Source organism: Scyliorhinus canicula, chromosome 24 (assembly GCF_902713615.1).
Source record: "Scyliorhinus canicula chromosome 24, sScyCan1.1, whole genome shotgun sequence".
Lineage (NCBI taxonomy): Eukaryota > Metazoa > Chordata > Chondrichthyes > Carcharhiniformes > Scyliorhinidae > Scyliorhinus > Scyliorhinus canicula.
This window is the reverse complement of record NC_052169.1, coordinates 6,299,603-6,321,829: the sequence shown is the minus strand read 5'-3', so window position 1 is coordinate 6,321,829 and position 22,227 is coordinate 6,299,603. Positions and strand designations below refer to the sequence as shown.

The 22,227-nt window shown below is 45.7% G+C and overlaps 1 protein-coding gene across 1 annotated transcript in view; it reads right to left on the bottom strand.

Annotated features, from left to right (window-relative positions):
* Nucleotides 1-1,171: 1,171 nt before the first annotated feature.
* The window catches only part of LOC119956799 (tetraspanin-3-like), a 58,643-nt gene continuing 37,587 nt past the window's right edge, over nucleotides 1,172-22,227 (bottom strand). The window contains exon 7 of the mRNA XM_038784231.1: nucleotides 1,172-1,841. Within this exon, the coding sequence (XP_038640159.1) occupies nucleotides 1,749-1,841 (93 nt within the window). The 3' untranslated portion in view covers nucleotides 1,172-1,748. The remainder of the gene's footprint in view (nucleotides 1,842-22,227) is intronic.

The following is a 22,227-nucleotide window of genomic DNA, read 5'->3' as shown; positions in this document are numbered from 1 at the left end:
ATACTAACTTGTCACAAGTAGGCTTCAATGAAGTTACTGTGAAAAGACCCTTGTCGCCACATTCCGGCGCCTGTTCGGGGAGACCGGTATGGGAATTGAACCCACGCTGCTGGCCTTATTCTGCCTTACAAGCCAGCTGTTTAGCACACTGTGCTAAACCAGCCCCTGTACTGGCACTGAGGGTGTGCAGAGGAGATTCAAGAGGTTGATTCCGGAGTTGAGACGATTGGCTTATGAGGAGAGACTGAGACTATACATTTAGAGGAATGAGGGGGAATCTTATAGAAACATAAAATTATGAAGGAAATAGATAGAAGCAGGGAGGTGGTTTCCACTGGCGGGTGAAACTAGAACTAGGAGGCATAGCCTCAAAATAAGGGAGAAGCAGGTTTAGGACTGAGTTGAGGAGGAACTTCTTCACCCAAAGGGCTGTGAATGTGTAAAATTCCCTGCCCAGTGAAACAGTTGAGGCTACCTCACTGAATGTTTTTATATAGACATATAGAACATACAATGCAGAAGGAGGCCATTCAGCCCATCGAGTCTGCACTGACCCACAAGCCCTCACTTCCACCCTATCCCCATAACCCTCCTAACCTTTTTGGTCACCAGGAGCAATTTATCATATGGCCAATCCACCTAATCTGCACGTCTTTGAACTGTGGGAGGAAACCGAAGCACCCGGAGGAAACCCACACATGCAAGGGAAGAACGTGCAGACTCCGCACAGATAGTGACCCAGCAGGGAATCGAACCTGGGACCCTGGCGCTGTGAAGCCACAGTGCTAACCACTTGTGCAACCGTGCTGCCCTTGAGAGATAGATTTTTGAACAGTTAAGAGAATAAAAGATTATGGTGAGCGGGCGGGTAAGCTGCGTCCACAAAAAGATCAGCCATGATCTTATTGAATGACGGAGCAGGCTCGAGGGGCCAGATGGTCTGTTCCTGCTCCTAGTTCTTATTATACATTTAAGTGATCAGGAGCGATTTAATTTTGCTCCTTCTAATGCCCAGGGATGTTGTAGGCAATTGTCAATACTCCCTCGATGAGACGGTTCAACAGGAAACCAGTATGGATCCACACGATCCATCTGGATTCATGCAGTAGGATTTCTTTTACCGCTTTGCTTCATTTGATCACATTTAAATCGCCGAAGAATAAAACCAAACTTCAGTTTCAACAATCTTTATTTATTTTAAGTAATTCAGTTCGACCCTATCCTTTCTAAAAGGCTGCATTATTTCAGGAGATAACTTAAAAACTTCTCATCAGAACTCACTACACAAACAGCAAACTGGAAAAAATACTATACAATGTAAAATATCCTGATAGTGCACATAATAAATCGAAAACAAAATTCAGTTTAAAGGCTAAGGACAATAAAGTTAATGCTTAAATCTGGAAGATCACGCTCTCAAACACATCAGTTACTAGTGATTACCGTTTCCGTGATTGCTACAGTATTAGTAGTCATTTTTGTACAATTTAATCTCTGCTAGTTATACAACGTCTTGGGTACACCCATCAAGTGCGCACTTTTGTGCGACTAAACCCAGCAGTTCAGACTGTAAGATGTGCTTTAAATTTCCTTGATATGTATATATACAAAAGGAGTCAGTTTCATAGATTCGGTCTTTAGGAGATTGAGGGTTGAAAACAGCATAACAATTTTCAGGATTGGGGTCGAGGGTGGGTAGAAGGACAGGGAAGGAAATGGGAAACAGAACAGAGCAATCAGGAAACAGATTATGCATATGTTCCTCCAGGGATAAGGGGCTCGTAGGCAAGGTCCCCGCTCCTCCTGCACAGCACGACGAAGGCACACAGCATGCCCAGCAACTAGGGAACAAAGAAGAAAAAAATATTACTGGGGCAACCCAAACTTAAAAGCACCTTCTGCCTAAGGGACAGTCAAATTGGTGATCATCACAACCTTCTCTTCCATTGGTGGCCTGATGCTTAAAATGAGCACCCAACCAACCAGCCCATCCTCACCACCCATCACTCACCCTGCCCAAAACAAATAAAACAGGTCATTTCCACAAAACTGCAAGAGCAAGATGATCAAAACCAATTACACGGTTTAACTTCACATCTGTCTAAAATGCTAAAATCACAAGTTATAGATTAGGAAGGTCATTCGAACCATCTTAGTTCAATCAACCCAACGTCCATCCACTGAGTCATCCACAAACAAGTTCTACAAGAACAGCGGCATTTTCTCCTCTACTAATCTGCCCGTTCCTTGGGCTGATCGCGTTCAAATTGGTCTTAATTATTAGTGCGAGTGACATTGCAGCAACGTGGCTTTGCCAGTGAAAGGTCTGTGGGCCAGTATGCTTCTTGCCAATCTTACCTGGTGATGTCATTATCACTCAATTACACAAACTGACACTGATCCAACATGAGACCATGTGCGGAAAATGGAAAACAAAAATCAATGTTAGAAAGAAGTGCTTTTAATCAAGATTTAAAACACTTGGGTTAATGGGCATATAGCAGCTAAAAGGCATTTTTTTTTTTATTATATAAAAAGCAATGCACCCTTATTAGCATTTATGGAGTTTTGCATCCCGTTTGGCAACTCCACATGGCCTAGAGAGCTCATTATGAGGCCTAGAGAGCTCATTATCAGGCAGCTTAATGGAGACAGGACAGCATTTCCAAGTGTTAAATAAATTATGAGCAGCACACAGGAGACTGTTCACCAGCAGAATGTAATGAATAGTGTTGGCCACTAAATAAGCAGCATCTACAATATACAACTGGGTCCATTATGTGAACAGGGTGATGGCCAATACAAAAGGGGGCACTTGCATGTTCTTCAATTTCTATTCCAATCTCTAGCAGGCAAATTATGAAAATGTGGAAAGACTATTCAACCGATCTCGTGCTTTGAAACAATCGCATCACATTTGCAACATGCAATTCGTAACTATGCAATTCCTAGGGCAGCAGGGTGGCGCAGTGATTAGCACTGCTGCCTCATGGCATCGAGGACCCAGGTTTGATCCTGGGTCACTGTGCATGTGGAGTTTGCACTCTCTCCCAGTGTCTGCAGGGATCTCACCCCCAAAGATGTGCAGGGTGGGTGGATTGGCTGCGCCAAATTGTCCCTTAATTGGGAAAATTAAAAAACTATGCAATCCTTACGGGTATTGGTATCTCCAAAATATAACATAACCCCAAAGTCTGTCTGGAAAACTCTTCACTTTAAATATCCGAGGAACAACAACATCTTGCATTTATATATAACACCTATATTGTAGTTCAATGTCCCAAAGTACGTCACAAAATTCAACACCAAGCACAAAACACCAAACTGGTGTTCACTGGCATAAACCCCACAATGCTTCAACCCTCCTACTGTTCTGAAGGAGTTATATTCAACTGGAACGGTTAACTCAGCTCCCAAGAGCTTTTAAGGAAAGCCTTCAAAGGGGAGAGGGCAGTACCGAGGTGGTGCAGTTTAGAGGGAGAATTCCAGAACTTGGGACCTTGACTGCTGAATGAGATTTGACTAAGAGGATTCAAATTTTAATCACATGAACCTGCAGCCAGACAAGTCAGTAAATTCAGAATATTTTGGCGAAAATCAAGTATATTTAATCAACAAAAGGAGACATTCAACACTTTTTTTTTTAAATGTAGAGTTGCCAATTATTTTTCTTTTCCAATTAAGGTGCAATTTAGCGTGGTCAATCTACCTAACCAGCACATCTTTGGATTGTGGGGGTGAAACCCACGCAGACATGGGGAGAATGTGCAAACTCCACACCGACAGTGACCCAGGGCCGAATTCAAACCCGGGTCCACAGCGCCACAGTGCTAACCACTGGGCCACATGCCACCCCAATCAACGCATAATTAAGCATAAGACTTGATGAGAATAAGATTGGCCAACGTACATTTATCATCTAGGCCTGAGGGCAGCCTGCGGTAATGAGAGCTGCTATACGGCTCGCTTCTGTCGACAGTACCCGCTGCTTTTCAAAATTTCCAAAAAATTTATTTTTATTCGTCTCCAATCATTAAGGTTAGTGTGAGGAATGTTCACAATGGAAATTTGAGGGGATCCTTGCAACCAATTTGCACCTTGCAAATCACACAATGATCTGGCTTGGAAGGCGCAAGTCTGATCTCCTGAAATTTCCACATTAATGGAAACTCCGGATTCGGAATTACTTTAAATCTTCTAAATGAATCACAAAAACACTTGCAACCTCAGCATTTGATTGGGGGATTCACTGTTTACATAAGTGCAGCTCGGTACCATTGTGGTTAGCCACAATTGCTTCACAACTCCAGGGTCAATTCCCGGCTTGGGTCACTGTTTGTACAGAGTCTGCACGTTCTCCCCGTGTCTGCATGGGTTTCCTCTGGGTGCTCCGGTTTCCTCCCACAGTCCAAAGAGGTGCAGGTTAGGTCAATTGATCATGCTAAATTGCCCATAGTGTCCAAAAAAGGTTAGGTGGGGTTATGGGGATAGGGTGGAGGTGTGGGCATAGGTGGGGTGCTCTTTCTAAGAGCCGGTGCAGACTCGATGGGCCAAATGGCCTTCTTCTGCACTGTAAATTCTATGAAGTATTCCAGACTTTTACGCCACTAAAGCAGCCAGGGACTCTACCTGTTCTTTTGTGCCCTCATTCAATTAGCAGAATGGAAGGTTAGCCGAGTGAAGACTTTAGACGTTGAGAAATTTTTATTTGCTGGCAATGCCCTGTTAACCTCGTTACAGGATCATGCATCAAGCCCACAGCCACGTTGACAGTTCACATCCTTGCTGGCAGCTGCTGCTGACACAACAGAGAGAATACAAAACCCATATAAAATTGAAAATGTATTAACTGCTGCGAATGGATCAAAACTGTAATCGAATAGGTAGGTTCAGATAGCAGTCAACCCGATTCAGCTTTATCCTAGCAGCTGGCAAAGTAACACAAGAACTTTAGATTCTTGCCTTGTAATTATTTCTAGGCAGCCTTGATTCTACATTTCAGTAATGTCCGAGCGGACCATCATTAAACATGGTGGTCATAGCTCATCTCTTCAGGAATGCGAGGGGACAGGAAACCATGCAACTCAAATTAAAGGCTTAAAAATAAAAATGGTTTAACAAAAAAAAAAAATCATCAATGGGTCTCCACATCAGGCAGAACAGTTTTAAAAATTGTCAACCAATGACAGAAATGGTGGGGGTGGAGTAGGAGGAGGTCATATTTACAGTTAATGAAGCCAAGCTTGAGGAAAGTTACAATAAAAAGGCTTCAAAATGAAACTGCAGGTTAAGGCGAGTTTGGCAAAGAGAAAGATAAGACGTGACCTTCGCCTCACATTGTATCAGCACTTGCACAACATCTTTTCCGTGAGCCGATTTAACCACCCACCCTGACATGGCCATTTACCACAACTCGTCACAAACCATTTTCGAAGAGAGACTGCAACTGTGAAGTCACATGCCCAGCTTTATAACCTGGTAAAGTTCTGTGCAAATCCAAAGTTTCTATTTTGGTCCAAAAATATCAAAAGGTTCTTGTTATTTACAGTTCATTTCTCTCAATCGCCCTACACTTTCTTAAGTGAAGGGAAATCCTTTTACATGTTGTTCCTGCACATTAAAAACACCCGTTATTTTCTCCTACACACCCCTGGGATTTCTCATGTCTTTTTTAAATTATGGGGCAATTTGGTGTGGCCAATCCATCTAACCTGCACATCTTTGGGTTGTGGGGGGTGAAACCCACGCAGACACGGGGAGAACGTGCAAACTCCACAGGACAGTGACCTGGGGCTGGGATCGATCCCGGGTCCTCAGCACCGTGAGGCAGCAGTGCTAACCACTGCATCACCGTGCTGCCCTACGGAATTTGTCATGGTTTAAGCAGATAGGAGCGAGGGTAAAGATCACCAAATGCAAATTCCTGAACTTCGTCTCAGGCACGAGAAAAATTGTTAAATTCAAACATAATGCAATTTAAGAAAAAGTATTCCTAGCTTCTACTGGTGGCCACTTGAGGAAGGTCCCCCGGCTTCCACGAGACTGAAATCCCACATGACACCACTATTTGCAGGAAGAGGCAATGGCAGGAAATTGGCATGGAAATCCAAGACAATTTGTGGACACTTTTTACCGTGTCAATGATGATGCTGGGTACAGCAACATGCAACAAGGATAACAAAAGACACAGGATATAGAAGCAAGGAAGTAATAATCCAGTTCTAAAAATAGGGTTGGAACACCATCATGGGAAGGAATCCCTGCCATAGAGCAAGTCCAATAACAATTCACCTGCATAGAGCTGACAAAGTGACTTGAGTCATGGTGGTTGACGGGATACAATGACATTGTGTTCTGGTGATTAGCAGCTTAAAAGACTGCCGGGTTTTAAATTGTGATGGATTGATGGAAAGACAGTCCCTACTATACTCCCTGTACACACACACACACGACTGCGTGGCAAAATTTGGTTCCAACTCCATCTACAAGTTTGCTGACGATACGACCATAGTGGGCCGGATCTCGAATAACGACGAGTCAGAATACAGGAGGGAGATAGAGAACCTAGTGGAGTGGTGCAGCGACAACAATATCTCCCTCAATGCCAGCAAAACTAAAGAGCTGGTCATTGACTTCAGGAAGCAAAGTACTGTACACACCCCTGTCAGCATCAACGGGCCGAGGTAGAGATGGTGAGCAGTTTCAAATTCCTAGGGGCACACATCTCCAAAAATCCTGGTCCACCCACGCCGACGTTACCACCAAGAAAGCCCAACAGCGCCTATACTTCCTCAGGAAACTAAGGAAATTTGGCATGTCCACATTAACTCTTACCAACTTTTACAGATGCACCATAGAAAGCTTACTCACTCTCCCAACTTCTTCCATTGGGCAGGAGATACAGGAGTCTGAGAACACGCACAAACAGACTCAAAAACAGCTTCTTCCCTGCTGTCACCAGACTCCTAAACGACCCTCTTATGGACTGACCTCATTAACACTACACCCTGTATGCTTCACACGATGCCAGTGTTTGTGTAGTTACATTGTGTACCTTGTGTTGCCCTATTCTGTATTTTCTTTTCTTTCCTTTTCATGTACTTTTCACTGTACCTTGGTACACGTGGCAATAAACAAAATCCAATCCAAGACAGGATCCAACTCTTTCTTCCAATAGTGGGATAGAGAGCAGGAAGAGATAATTAAGCCAGTTTTCCGCAAATTCAGAAAGAAAATTGAGAAAATCAGTCAATTGAGCTGATTATATTTGAGATGCAGAGGCATGAAAGTATTTCAAGGGCAGAGATGAAGAGGAGGCGAGGCTATTAAAATGCCAGAGCAGGCTCAAATAAATGGCTCACTCATTTAATTTGGGCCCCATCTATATGGTGGTGGTGAAGATAAAATTTTAAACACCTAGGCTTTTTATACATCAGTTCCGGCTGAATTTTCTTCCTCTCACCCCCACCACCCAAGGTTATTTGCATCAGAAACATTTTGATGTTTTATAATGAAGTCTTCTCACCATTTCCTCATTAAAATGAGCAAAGGCGTTGAAAATGTTTCCAGCTCACATCAAATGGGTCGTTACTCAAGCGCAACAGTCGAACAAAAACTTTCTCCCACTTGAACAGTTAAAATAGAAGACCATTCTATTAATTTTGCCTGCTTACTGTATCACACAAATAGTTCCTCAAACCTCCATCTATTTTTGTAATAGGTCCAGCACAATGCAGGCCAACATTAACTGTAAAGGTTCAGTTAAGTATTTCAACTCGCAGTTATAACCACAATGGATAGAGCAAGTAATTGTCTGTGGTGCCACCTCGGCCAATCAGAGATGTATTCAGAAATACTCAAGTTCATGTTGCAGAAAATTCCCTTTTGTTTTCTGTCCGGATCACACAAACCATGGAGCTGGGTCAGAAAGGAAAGTTGGAAGATCCTGGATTTAAACAAACCACATTTCATGAAACTGCTAAACTTGCTGTTGAAATGAAATAAAATGAAATGAAAATCGCTTATTGTCACGAGTAGGCTTCAATGAAGTTACTGTGAAAAGCCCCTAGTCGCCACATTCCGGCGCCTGTCCGGGGAGGCTGGTACGGGAATCGAACCGTGCTGCTGGCCTGCTTGGTCTGCTTTAAAAGCCAGCAATTTAGCCTTGTGAGCTAAACCAGCTTCTCAATGTCATTGCAAGTGCAAAGGGCATCAAACTCCACATGCTCAGTCCCCTGGAGGCAATATTAAAAAGTAGCATTGGAAATGTACAGCAGGGAAGAGGCGGCACTGTGGCACAGTTTAGCACTGCTGCCTCACAGGGACCCGGGTTCAAATCCGGCCTCAGGTGACTATGTGAGGAGTCTGCACGTTCTTCCCGTGTCTGCGTGGGTCTCCTCTAGGTGCTCCGGTTTCCTCCCACAGTCCAAAGATGTGCAGCTTAGGTGGTTTGGCCGTGATAAATTGCCCTTAGTGTCCAATGATGTGTAGGTTAGGTAGGGTTACGAGTATAGGGTGGGTGTATGGGCCTAGGTACGGTGCTCTTTCAGAGGGTCAATGCAGACTCGAACAGCCAAGTGACCTCCTTCTGCACCGTAGGGGTTCTATGGTTTGGCAGCATTCGGTGAAGAGAAAGAGTTAATGACCTTTTATGAATACCCGACGTGGATCTATTTTCTTGCTACAAACGCTGTCTGACCTGCTGACTAGTTCCAGCACTTTTATTTTTATTTCAGATTCCTTTTGTCCATAAGGGTGTCGAAGGCAGCACAATGTGCACTACTGCGCCTGCAGAGCATGTAGGTCAGAATCAATAGCTTATTTACTGCAGTAAACCGATCTCAAGTCTCAGCCTTCATTTGGAGTGCAAATCTCCAGCACCAGCAGAAAAACAACTTCCAATAAGACATTACATGAACAACTTGAGCCTCTAAATAGAACTGCCTCAGAGATGAGACCAAAGTGCCTGTTTTAGATCACACGGACTATTCGAACAGCAAGCAGCTCTCAGCAGATCCTGGTCAACTTTCCTGCCTCAGCTAACACCACAATATTAAAGAAAAAAAAAAAAGATTATCCAGTCACTCCTTGTTCTCTAGAATTTGTGACATGGAAACTGATGACAAAGGCCTGATATTCAAAATCAGGTTACTGTGCACTCAGGTGCCTTGAAGACACGGAGGTAATATTGAATGCAGCTTCTTTCCCCTTAGTGTTTGGATAAACCTCAAAAAGTAAAGTCACAAAACGAGATCCTCCGCATAAAAGGGAAAACAAAAGGAGTTTGGAGATTGGTGGTTGGGGGGGGGGGGGGGGGGGGTGAAAAGCAACAAAGAATTCAGAGAGAATTTACAATTGTTCTGTGCTGAGTTATTCAGTAGTCCGAGAACTGGTCACAGAACACAAATCAAACTGGTAAATAACGTGGAGTAGATTACAATGGGTAAAGGGATACCCTTTATGTCTTCTCATCACAACCTTTCCCACACCCTGAATCGAGTTGCAAAGCAGAAACTGCTGCGGGCCAGCAGCCCATCAGCCAAGCAGCCACTGGAACAAGAGATAAATCTTGGAAGGCCATCGGAAAATTGACAAATTTACTGCTACAATTTTTGATGTTTATGGGTCAAAGCTCTGCAGGTTTGCAAAAACATCAAATAAATCGCGGTCAATCTTAAGAGAAACGAAAAGGGTGAAGAGATGTTAAGTGGAGCGGTCGACAACATCTTGCGGCACTTTTAAACCAGTAGTTTTTGATTGGATTTCAAGACCTGAGCAAATGTGAAGCAGCTTTTGTTGCATCTGGGATCAGGCTAAAGGCAATGGTCTGGAACGTAAACAACAGGAGTCAGTTCATGGACAAAGGGCCATTGAGAACCAATATAAAGGCAGCTTTACATATTACACTGTGGTTGCAGTACTCATAGAACATACAGTGCAGAAGGAGGCCATTCAGCCCATCGAGGCGGCACCGGCCAACTTAAGCCCTCATTTCCACCCTATCCCGGGAACCCAATAACCCCTCCGAACATTTTTGGTTACCAAAGGCAATATATCATGGCCAATCCACCTAACCTGCACGTCTTTGGACTGTGGGAGGAAATCGGAGCACCCAGAGGAAACCCACGCAGACACGGGGGAGAACTCCGCACAGACAGTGACCCAAGCGGGGAATCGAACCTGGGGCCTTGGCGCTGTGAAGCCACAGTGCTAACCACTGTGCTGCCCACCCCATACAAAAACAAAACTCCAACAGGGCTATTCATTTTTTCAGACTGTCCCAAAGCCCTTCACAACACGAGAACAATTTAATAGACTTTTAACATAGTAAACCGATCCATGATGTGTCACAGGGACCATATTCAAACAGAATCTGCTATTGTGTCACATTTGGAGCTTTGAGCATAAATGAAAAGGTTGCCATTCCATCAGGCAGGGACTCACTTTAGGTACCTGGGGTGCAGGTTGCCTGGGAATGGGGGAAGGGGGGGGATCCGCAGGTACAACATTTTTAGTTTGGTGGGAAGAGTGAAAGCTGATCTGGCAAGGTGGGATTGTCTCCCTCAGTCACTGGCGGGTCAGGTACAGGCGATTAAAATGAACAGGTTGCCACGATTTCTGTTTATTTTCCAACGCCTGCCAATTTTCCTGCCAACGGCTTTATTCAGAGAGATTGAGGAAATGATTACTTCGTTCATATGGGGAGGGAAGGTGGCCAGAGTTGGAAAGGTGCTGCTACAGATGGGAAGGCAGGCAGGGGGTTTGGGTCTTCTGAACCTGATGTATTACTACTGGGTGGCGAATGTGGAGAAGGTGCGGAGCTGGGTCAGAGAGGTTGATTCCCAGTGGGTCAGAATGGAGGAGGGTTTGTGCAGGGGTTCAGGACTGAAAGCACTAGCAACAGCGCCGCTCCCGATGGCCCCGGGAAATACTCAGGGAGCCCGGTAATAATAGCTTCATTGAGAATTTGGAGGCAGTTTCGCCAACACTTTGGGTTGGGGGCAGGGTCAAGGGAAATGCCGATTCGGGGGAACCACAGATTTGAGCCAGGGAAGTGGGATGGAAATTTTCGGAAATGGGAGGAGAAGGAGATTAAGACACTAAAAGATTTGTTTCTTGGGGGTCGGTTTGCAGGATTGAAGGAGCTGGAAGCGAAGTATGGGCTGGAGCTGGGGGAAATGTTTAGATACATGCAGGTTCGAAATTTTGCCAGAAAGGAGATACAGAGCTTCCCAGTGGAGCCGGCCTCCACATTGCTAGAGGAGGTGCTGACGACAGGGGGACTGGAGAAGGGGGTCTTTTCGGCGGTTTATGGAGCTATTTTGGAAGAGGAGAAGGCACCACTGGAAGGGATCAAAGCAAAGTGGGAGCAAGAGTTGGGAGAGGATATGGTAGCAGGGTTCTGGTGTGAGATGCTCTAAGAGTGAATGCCTCACCTCGTGCGCGAGGTTGGGCCTGATACAGCTGAAGGTGATAAACCTCACGAGGGAGAGGATGAGCGCATTCTTTGAAGGAGTAGAAGATGTGTGTGTGTGTTGCGGGATGGGGGGGGGGGGGGGGGGGCGCTAATCACGGACCCTCAGGAGTCCATATTCAGGGTGTCGGACCAGCCAGGGTTGGAAACAGGCGCGGAGGCAGATGTAGCCTTCGCCTCTTTGAGCGCCCGAAGGCAGATCCTGATGGGTTGGAGAGCAACCGCTCCACCCTGTGCTCCTGTGCTCTGGCGTGGCGGGGGGACCTGTTGGAATTCTTGACTCTTGAGAAGGTTAAGGTTGAACTGAGGGGAAGGATGGAGGGGTTCTACAATTCATGGGCATTATTCATTATGCACTTTCAAGAACTAGATAACATCGAACATTAGTTTGGGGGGGGGGGGGGGGGGGGGTGGAGAGGGCTGTGTGTGTTAATAGTAACTATGGGTGATTCCCGATTCCTTTTTGTCATTTTTTATGTGAACATACTAATGTTTGGGGTTTGGTGGGAGGATGGGATAGTTGTTATTGATATGGGGATTGACATATTTGTTACTGATTATAGTTTATTGTTGGCGGGTGTATATTTGGGAGAAAATGTGAAATAGGTGGAGAATAAAAATATTTTTTTAAAATGATCAGAGGTAGGTTTCAAGGAGTGTCAAAGGAGAAGAGAGAGTTGGGAGATGCAGAAGTCTAGGAAAGGAGTGCTAGGTCTGGGGGCTCAAGCAGCTGAAAGCATGGCTGCCAATGTTGGCATGAATAAAACTGGGGATGTGCAAAAGAGGCCACATCGAGAGCAATGCAGGGAACAGCAGGTTGTAGGGTTGGAGGAGCTCAAGGTGTAGGGAGTGACAAGGATGTGGAGGGAATCGAAAACGAGGACGAGAATTCCAAAACTGTTCCAGTTGACAGACCAGGAGCCAATGGGGGTCAATGAGCACAGGGGTGATGGATAAATGGGAATTGGTACGAGTGGGAATGTGAGCACAGTGGTTAGCACAGTTCCTTCACAGCTCCAGAGTCCCAGGTCCGATTCCCGGCTTGGGTCACTGTTTGTGTGGAGTCTGCACGCTCTCCCAGTGTCTGCGTGGGTTTCTTCCGGGTGCTCCGGTTTCCTCCCACTGTCCAAATATGTGCAGGTTAGGTGGATTGGCCTTGCTAAATTGCCCCTTAAGTGTCCAAAAAGGTGGGGTGGGGTTACTGGGTTACAGGGATAGGGTGGAGGTGTGGGCTTGGGTAGGGTGCGCTTTCCAAAGGCCGGTGCAGACTTGATGGGGTGAATGGCCTCCTTCTGCATTGTAAATTGTATGAATCTATTTGGACTAGTTAAACGAACGGTGGGCGTGGGAGACCCACCACGAGAACCAATTATTTTCAGGAATGTAACTTTACTGTAGGCAATTGTGGCAGAAAGTGTAATGCGGCAGAAGTTTCAAGAACTGAAGACTTTGCAGAAACATGAGAAAGATAGGTTTATAACACTGCAGGGTAAGGGAGCTGATTTCAGGTACTCCATAAGAAGTGGAGCTCAAGGCAGCACGGTGGCGCAGTGGGTTAGTCCTGCAGCTTCACGGCGCCGAGGTCCCAGGTTCGATCCCGGCTCTGGGTCACTGTCCGTGTGGAGTTTGCACATTTTCCCCGTGTCTGCATGGGTTTCATCCCCACAACCCAAAAGATGCGCAGGGTAGGTGACGTGGCCACGCTAAATTGCCCCTTAATTGGAAAAAAATGAATTGGTTACTCCAAATTAAAAATTTTTTTTTTTTTTTTTTAAAAGAAGTGGAGCTCAACATAGACTGAGCGATGCAAGGAGGTCCTTCTGTGGAACAGGGCTTCATTTAAAACATGTGAACCACTTCCTCAGCTAACAAGTGGTCCAGGTTAGCTTTCTGTACATGTTGCAAACTAAACAGCATCTTAACCAAAAGTATTTTTGGAAAAACTCCCAAGGAAGCAATTTTAACACCTGGTTGGCTAACCCAACACACGATTCCTGCAGCGAAACCAGAGCCTGCAGCAGACAAGAAAAAGAACTGGGTCAAGCCAATTCCTCAAGCTTCTCCACTACCAGAGAAAATGATCTATTTCCTGAAGATTCCCAACTCTCACTGAAGTACACTTCCATAACAAATACCCATGGATGAACCTAGATTATCCACATTGCCACACATCATAACCCAGTGTCATACATAGCTTGCCCGATATCCATAGGTGCGTGTTTTTTGGCAGGTCACTATGTAACATTCAGAAAGAAACTGTTTTTTTACCTCCCTGGTCCAGGGACACTGAAGCATTCTTCAGCACGGTAGCATTGTGGATAGCACAATTGCTTCACAGCTCCAGGGTCCTAGGTTCGATTCCGGCTTGGGTCACTGTCTGTGCAAAGTCTGCACATCCTCCCAGTGTGTGCGAGGGTTTTCTCCGGGTGCTCTGGTTTCCTCCCACAGTCCAAAGATGTGCCGGTTAGGTGGATTGGCCGTGATAAATTGCCCTTAGTGTCCAAACATTGCCCTTATTGTTGGGTGGGGTTACTGGGTTATGGGGATAGGGTGGAGGTGTGAACCTTGGGTAGGGAGCTCTTTCCAAGAGCCGGTGCAGACTCGATGGGCCAAATGGCCTCCTTCTGCACTGTAAATTCTAAATTCTATGAGCTTAATAAAGCATGCACAGTGAAGGAGCCTGAAAGCATTTTGCTCAAAACAAAATTCCAGACTGACTAAGAGTGAGAGATCCCAGAGCTGCTGTCAATGATGGGCCAGCTGGAGTCTGTCGGGAGATACACAGTCTTGGGTAATTGGCTGGAAAGTGAGAGAATAAATCTTACACTTTCCTCCTCTCACACCCAAGGATCTGGCACCCTGGCCAGCCAATAATTGACTGGAGCATAGCCAAGAAATTTTTTCTTCTTTTATTTTAATATATAAATTTAGAGTACCCAAATGTTCTTCTCCGATCAAGGGGCATTTTAGCATGGCCAATCCACCTACCCTGCACATTATTGGGTTGAGGGGGTGAGACCCACGCAGACACGGGGAGAATGTGCAAACTCCACACGGACAGTGACCCAGGGTCGGGAACAAACCCGGGTACTTGGCGCCGTGAGGCAGCAGTGCTAAGCACTGCGCCACCATGTCGCCCCATAACCAAGTAATTAAGACAATTTTGATTCGCAGAGGACAAGAAGTCGATCATGGCACGACAACATGAATTGCTACAAAACGTGACGCGCCAGTTGTTGTAGCAATACATAAACTGGAGGCAGTCGAAATATGTCGATTACTCAGCCAATCAGGACCCATCGTACCAAGAACATAGAACAGTGCAGCACAGAACAGGCCCTTCGGCCCTCGATGTTGTGCCGAGCAATGATCACCCTACCCAAAACCACGTATCCACCCTATACCCGTAACCCAACAACCCCCCCCAACCTTACTTTTTTTTAGGACACTACGGGCAATTTAGCATGGCCAATCCACCTAACCCACACATCTTTGGACTGTGGGAGGAAACCGGAGCACCCGGAGGAAACGCACGCACACACGGGGAGGACGTGCAGACTCCGTACAGACAGTGACCCAGCCGGGAATCGAAACCTAGGACCCTGGAGCTGTAAAGCATTTATGCTAACCAACATGCTACCGTGCTGCCCCACACATGGCATTATTGTAAATGTGGTCTTCCGACAGAATATTCCTCCTCATTCAGCAAACCACAAAGCAGAGATGCTAGGTTGGTTAAAAAACAAATTAAATAAATTCAGAGTACCTAATTATTCCCCCCCCCCCCCACAAAGGGGCAATTTAGCATAGCCAGGTTACCTACCCTGCACATCTTTTTGGGTCGTGAGGTGAGACCCACGCTGACACAGGGAGATTGGTAAAAATGACCTGCTGCCATTTGAGACCAAATTCAAAAACAGCAGTAGGATTTTAAAATGAATTTTGTAAAGTATGTTCAGATGCAGCATTATAGTCTTTGTGAACAACTCTGACCGGTAGGAGATTATAGAATAATTGAATCTACAGCACGGAGACAGGCCCTTCGGCCCAAACTGTTCCATACCAACCAAAAAGCCTGTCTAAGCTAATCCTATTTGCCTGCATTTGGCACTCAACAGGTGCCGGAATGTGGTGACTAGGGGCTTTTCACAGTAATTTCATCACAGTGTTAATGTAAGCCTACTTGTGACAATAATAAAGATTATATTATTATATCCCTCTAAACCTTTCCTATCTATGTATCTGTCCAAATACCTTTTAAATGTTGTCAATGTTGTCTAGACATGCCACCTCACAAATCACCAAGGCAAACTCTTGAATCAAGACACAGAAACATAGAACACACAGTGCAGGACAAATGCCTCAACCACTTCCTCTGCCAGCTCATTCCACATACCTACCACCCTCGGTGTAAAAAGATTGCACCTCAGGTTCCCATTAATTCTTTACCGTCTAGTTCTCGATTCCCCAACCCTGGGTGGGAAAAACACAGTGCATTCACCCTACACATGCCTTATGATCTTATACACCTCTACAAGATCATCCCTCACTCTCCTACGCTCCAAAGAAAAAAGGTCCACGCCTGTCCAATCTCTCCCTGTAACTAGTCCCTTGCGTCCTGGCAACATCCTTAAATAAGTTGATGATGTTTATAAATCAGTTGCCAATCTAGAATGGTTTACGTTTGGAAAAGAAAAAGCAACATATGATTTCTATTGCGCACAAGTGGGTAGCACTGTGGCTTCACAGCGCCAAGGTCCCAGGTTCGATCCCTCGCTGGGTCACTGTCTGTGGGGTCAGTACGTCACTGAGGAGTCTGCACGTTTTCCCAGTGTCTGTGTGGGTTTCCTCCGGGTGCTCCGGTTTCCTCCCACAGTCCAAAGACGTGCAGGTTAGGTGGATCGGCCATGATAAACTGCCCTTAGTGACCAAAAAGGTTAGGAGGGGTTACTGGGTTACGGGGATAGGGTGGAAGTGAGGGCTTAAGTGGGTCAGTGCAGACTCGATGGGCCGAACGCCTTCCTCCTGCACTGCATGTTATATGTTTCTATGTCTTGATTCAAGAGTTTGCCTTGGTGATTTGTGAGGTGGCATGTCTAGACAAGAGTGACAAATGCAAAAACAGAATATCACTGATTTTTTGCTAAATTTTTCACTTGAGAAATTATGACTTTTATTGCATTTGGTCTGCTGAAAATGAAACAATATTTTCCAAGCTATTTCTTTCGAGCTGCTCGATTGGAGTCAGATTGCCACAGGATACTGTGTATTGTGCGAGTGTGACCACAAAGGGTTCAGTATGCACTGCATGCTCAAAGGCACAAAGTCAATAAAAAGGGATCCCCGTGCCCAGCCTTGTACTGCCAGGTCAAAGCAGAATCTCCAATGTTCATCAGAATCTAGTGTTCTTAAAAAGTTCAAACGTTTCAAACGGGGAGAGATTTTCAAAATGATATTCTTTTTTTAAAAATCAAGAACAATAGTTCATGTGGTGCCATGCAAGAGATTTGTGGCTCTGATTTGTTCCCCTCAAGTACACATATAAACTCTTTCTGCCCAGGAAAGGGATATCAGGTGCTCTGCCGTAGGGAGACGAGGTGAATCATCCAGTCTGCTATTACAAATGGAAACAGAGCAGCATTTGCGGCTACACTGCTGCCTTACAAATACCGATATGACTGATATGGGGGGGGGGGGGGGGTTAGACAAGGATTTTTTTTCCTTAAAACCTTCCAAGCACCATTTGTAGCTACAAGATGCAGTGTAAAAAACACAGCAAGAAGCAGTTGGGAGGGGAGAGAGAGAGAGAGAGAGAGAGAGAGAGAGGTTTTTGCAAAAAAAAGCAGGCATCAAATCACCATGCCTGGAGACACTGAAGTCATAGTCTGTAATTTTACAGACAGAAGGTTTAGTGTTTTAACAAGCTAAAGGCATACATCTGCAGGACTAAAGTTACCATAAAGCTGGCTTTCATCCATACAAGAAGAGGGAGGCGATGGCGTAGTGACATTATCGCTGGACTAGTAATCCAGAGACCCAGAGTAATGCTCTGGGCCCAGGTTCAAATCCCACCACGGCAGATGGTGAAATTTGAATTCAATAAAAATCTGGTTAAAAGTCGAAACGGTAACCATGATTGTTGTAAAACCCATCTGGTTCATTAATGTCCTTCAAGGAAGGAAATCGGTCTTCCCTACCTGGTCTGGCCTACATGCGACTCCAGATCCACAGCAATGTGGTTGATTCTTGGTGCTGGGATGGGAAATAAATGCTGGCCCAGTCAGCGGCACCCACATCTCACGAGTGAATTAAAAAAAAAAAAGAGCTGGCCATTTCTTAAACTGCATTACTTGGGAGTTAATCCACATTGGGTGAACGGTCTCCACCCAAAACAGAAACCCATTCTCTCCTTAGGAAGTCAATGATTGTCAGCATTTTTAAGTTTACTTTCAATCGTCTTGCAGATTTTGCATGAAATAGAGTCATTTTCTTCCGAGAATGACGCTCCCTTGTCTCAGGAGAAATGAATTAATCAATCGTCAAAGAATCTTAACATAGACAACAATGTGGTTTCATTTATTAGCATATTTAGGGAAGTGCGCATTATGATATAGCGAGTCTGACTCTCATCCCTCAACTGGTACTGGTGGGGTGGAACTGAGCTAGCTCCCAAGCCCTGAATCTTCCCCTCTCTCTCCCCCCCCCCCCCCCCCCCTTTGGGAACCCAAGCCCCACAGTCCTAGCAGAAATGCCTTTGCAAAAATACTCTGTGCCCTCGCAGACACGGGGAAAATGTGCAAACTCCACACGGACAGTGACCCGGGCTTATTGAAGAGTTAATCTTCCTTTATTAAATATCACATCCGCTGTACGGACTGCAGACACACTGTGCAGAAGTATACAAAAGTAGTTTTTTTCAAAAGCTTCTCAGGAGGGTTTGTTTGATAATCTGTAAAGATTTCTCGACCCACAATGAATTTTTTTTTCAAATTCATATTTCAGGACAAAACAGTACTCGCCATGTGGACGTTTTACATCCACCTTTCTTTGGGTTTCTTGCAGCTTTAAGTCTTGGTAGTTGGTTTTTAAATCATGCTTTTAACTGCATGACAACCTAGAAGACACCCAAAGTTGCTTCACAGGAGAAAAACACAAGGGAATGGACTCAGAATCAATGAGGAAGACTTGGGAGACATGATTCAAGGCTTGGGGGGGGGGGGGGGGGGGGGGTTATGGGAGGAGATAATTTTGAAAAGAAATGGTGTGTGGACGAAGAAAAAGGAGATAGAGTTTGAGGTAAGGGACGAGGTGGCTGAAAGTGCCATTATCAATATGCAAAAGCAGGCCACAGTTGTAAAACTGAAGTGATGGGGTAACTGTGTAGGGATCTGATGCAAGAGGATCAATGAGTGGAGGTCGGTGGTATTGATAAGCTTTTATGCTGCAAATTAGGATGATGTGGGGTTCGTGAAGAGAACGCTGGCTGCCATTCCAGATCTGGATACCCAAGAGTTGATAGTTGGTGGGTGGGGCCAATTGTGGAGAATGTAGGGTTCAATTGCATGGGGAGGTCTCGCCATTGGTGGTGAGGGAGGAGGTGATCTTGTTTAAGGCCAAGGTGGATAGGGAGGAGAGGGAGGAATGTCAACTGTTGATACAAGAGATTTGGGAGGTGAATGGGAGGTACGCGGGGGACCCAGATCCAGGGCTCCTGGCAAAGAGAAAGGAGTTGAAAGCGAGATTTGACCTGCTCTTCATGGGGAAAGCGTCAGTTGAGAGGGGTGAGAGGGGCTGCCTACGAGTACAGGGAGAAGGCAGGGCGCAGTTGGCAGGTCAGCTCCGTAGCGAGGCTGCGACAATGGAGATAGCTCGGTGCAGGACAAGACGGGGGAGTTGGTGGTGGCTCCAGAACAGATTAACAAGGTAATTGAGGAGTTTTATAGGGACCTGTACAAATGGAGCACCAGAGAGTGAGGAAATGAGGGAGTTCCTGGGCTTGTTAGAGTGCCAGAAGCTGGGTGAGGTGGAGAGGGCAGGTTGGAGGAGCCGGTGGGGGTGGAGGAGGTGAAGGTGGCAATTGGGAAGATGCAGGCTGGGAAGGTGGCTTGGCCAGATGTTCACCCGGTCGAATTTTATAAAAGTTTTAAGGATAGGCTGACCCCGATGATGGTGGAAATGTTGGAGGACGCGATGGACGGGGGCGGGGGGGGGGGATTGCCGCAAATGATGGGGCTGGCCTCCATCTTGTTGTTGCTCAAGAAGGACAAGGATCCAGTGGAGTGTACAGGCCAATATCTCTGCTGACTGGGAATGCCAAGATATTGACAACGGTGCTGGCATTAAGGTTGGAGGGGTGCCTCTGAGGGTGATTGGGGAGGATCAGATGGGGTTCGTAAAGGGCAGACAACTGTCCTCGAATGCGAGGAGGTTGCTGATTGTGGTGCTTTCTCCGGCAGAGGGATGGGAGACGGAGGCGGTGGTGGCGTTCGATGCGGAGAAGGCGTTTGATCGGGTGGAGTGGAGTTATTTGCTGGTGGTGTTGGAGAAATTTGAGATTGGGCTGAAGTTTGTGGCGTGAATGCAGCTGTTGTCCAAGGAGCCGATGGCGAGCGTGCGCACGAATTATATGAATTCAGTGTATTTTGCATTGCAAATGAGGCAGCCATGCCCCATTTCCCCACTTCCGTTCACATTTGCTATATATAGAACCCTTGACCATTGAACGGAGGTTCTCGGGGTTGTGGACAGGGATAGTGAGGGGGAGGGGGGAGCACAGGGAGTCTTCGTATGCAGATGACTTGTATATTTCAGAGCTGAGGTCTTTGGTGGGGGACATAATGTGTTAGCTTCAGAGAATTAGGATGTTTTCCGGGTATAAAAATTGAATTCAGGGAAAAGCGAGTACTTTATGGTCTCCTCTCAGAGAGTGGGGGGTGGGGGGTGGGGGGGGGGCTGCCATTTCATCTGGCAACCTCTCGCTTTAGGTATCTGGGGGTGCACGTGGCCCGGGACTGAGAAGGTCTCCGGAAGTTCAATTTCACTAGCTTGGTAGGGAGGGTGAAGGCTGACCTTTTGAGGTGGGAGTGCTGTGGAGGATAAATGCCTTGACTGTTTGCATGTTCAGGGCTGATACAGCTGAAGTTGGTGTACAAGGCGTAACCCACAAAGTCTAGGATGAGACAGCTGTTCGAGGGGGTGGAGGATGTCTGTGGGCAATGTGGAAGTGGTCCTGCGAACCATGTACATATGCTTTGGTCCTGCCCAAAGTTGGGAAGGTTTTGGAGGGTGGTTTTCAGCACCATCTCAGGGGTTCTGCATGTCGACGTGGAGCCCGGTCCCCTGGGTCATATTCAGGGTTTTGGACCAGCCGGAGTTGTAGTCTGTGGGCGAGGGATTTCCCCTTTACATCGCTGAACAACACTGGTGGATAGTTAACAACTGATTTTCAACTTGCTCTATTGGTTGAAAAGGCTTTACCATGGAACATAGAGAAAACAAAGTAAGCTAAGACTTCTCCTTGCTCAATGTCAAATCAATTGGCTACACCTAAATCACCTAATACCAGGAAAACAACCAAAAACCAAATGCAGGTACACAATCCCGAAAGACGTACTGTTAGGTGAATTGGACATTCTGAATTCTCGGTGTACCCAAACAGGCACCGGAATGTGGCGACTAGGGGATTTTCACAGTAACTTCATTGCAGTGTTACTGTAAGCCAATTTGTGACATTAATAAAGATTATTAATTATTGTTTGGAAGGCAGAGTTTGTAACTCAAATGCATAATGGTAGAGTAAATGCTTTTGAAAGAATGGATTACGTTATAGTTTACTGAGGAACTATACACATCTCAACTCAGCAGCTGCCCATAGCGACTACACCAAGTTTCCTCTGGGATTGTCACCGACTCTGATCCCAATTATAGGACATCAGTGACTCCAGCACCCCACTGAGTGAAAAATAGAAAGCAACTTACAACTCCAATCCCAAAATTCAAATGTAGATTTTTACTTTGCAACAATTCTGAATTTATGGATATAAAAAGTTTAAATGCGGCACAGTCAATATTGACAATTGAAGATGGTGCTGCACGAACATGCACTTGGAGGATACAATAGCTTATGACAAAGACAATTACTTAATTCATATGGGAGGAAACAATTTGTCTTTTATTTTTTATAGTGTTTGCACAGTTATTCAGACGGTTTGGCAAACCTTAATTATTTCAAAATTCCATGGGGTGCCCATGGTTACAATCAGTTGAAAGCTCTAATGACACAATGCTGTTACCTATATGGAAGCTCTTACTGTCCAATATACCTCACCAATCAAATCTCAAAAACATTCAAATCCCTCCTCAATGATCATAGCGCCCAGCAGGAGTGCCAAACACAAGACTGAAGCATTTTCAACCATCTTCAGCCACAAGTGCCAAATGCATTATCCACCTCAACCTCCTGCTAAGGTCTCGGCCATCACAAAGGTCAGTCTTCAGTAAATGTGATTCACTCCACATGATATCAAAAAGCAGCTGAGTGTACTGGATACAGCAACGGCTATGGACCCCAACAGGTATACTGTTGAAGACTTCTGCGCTAGGACTAGCCACGTCTTTAGATGATCTACCCAGTACTTACAACACTGGCAGCTACCCAACACAAACGGAAACTTGTCCAGCTATGGCCTGCCCACAAATGACAGGACTAATCCAACTCGGCCAATTACTGCCTCAGTCTATACTCAATTGGCTAA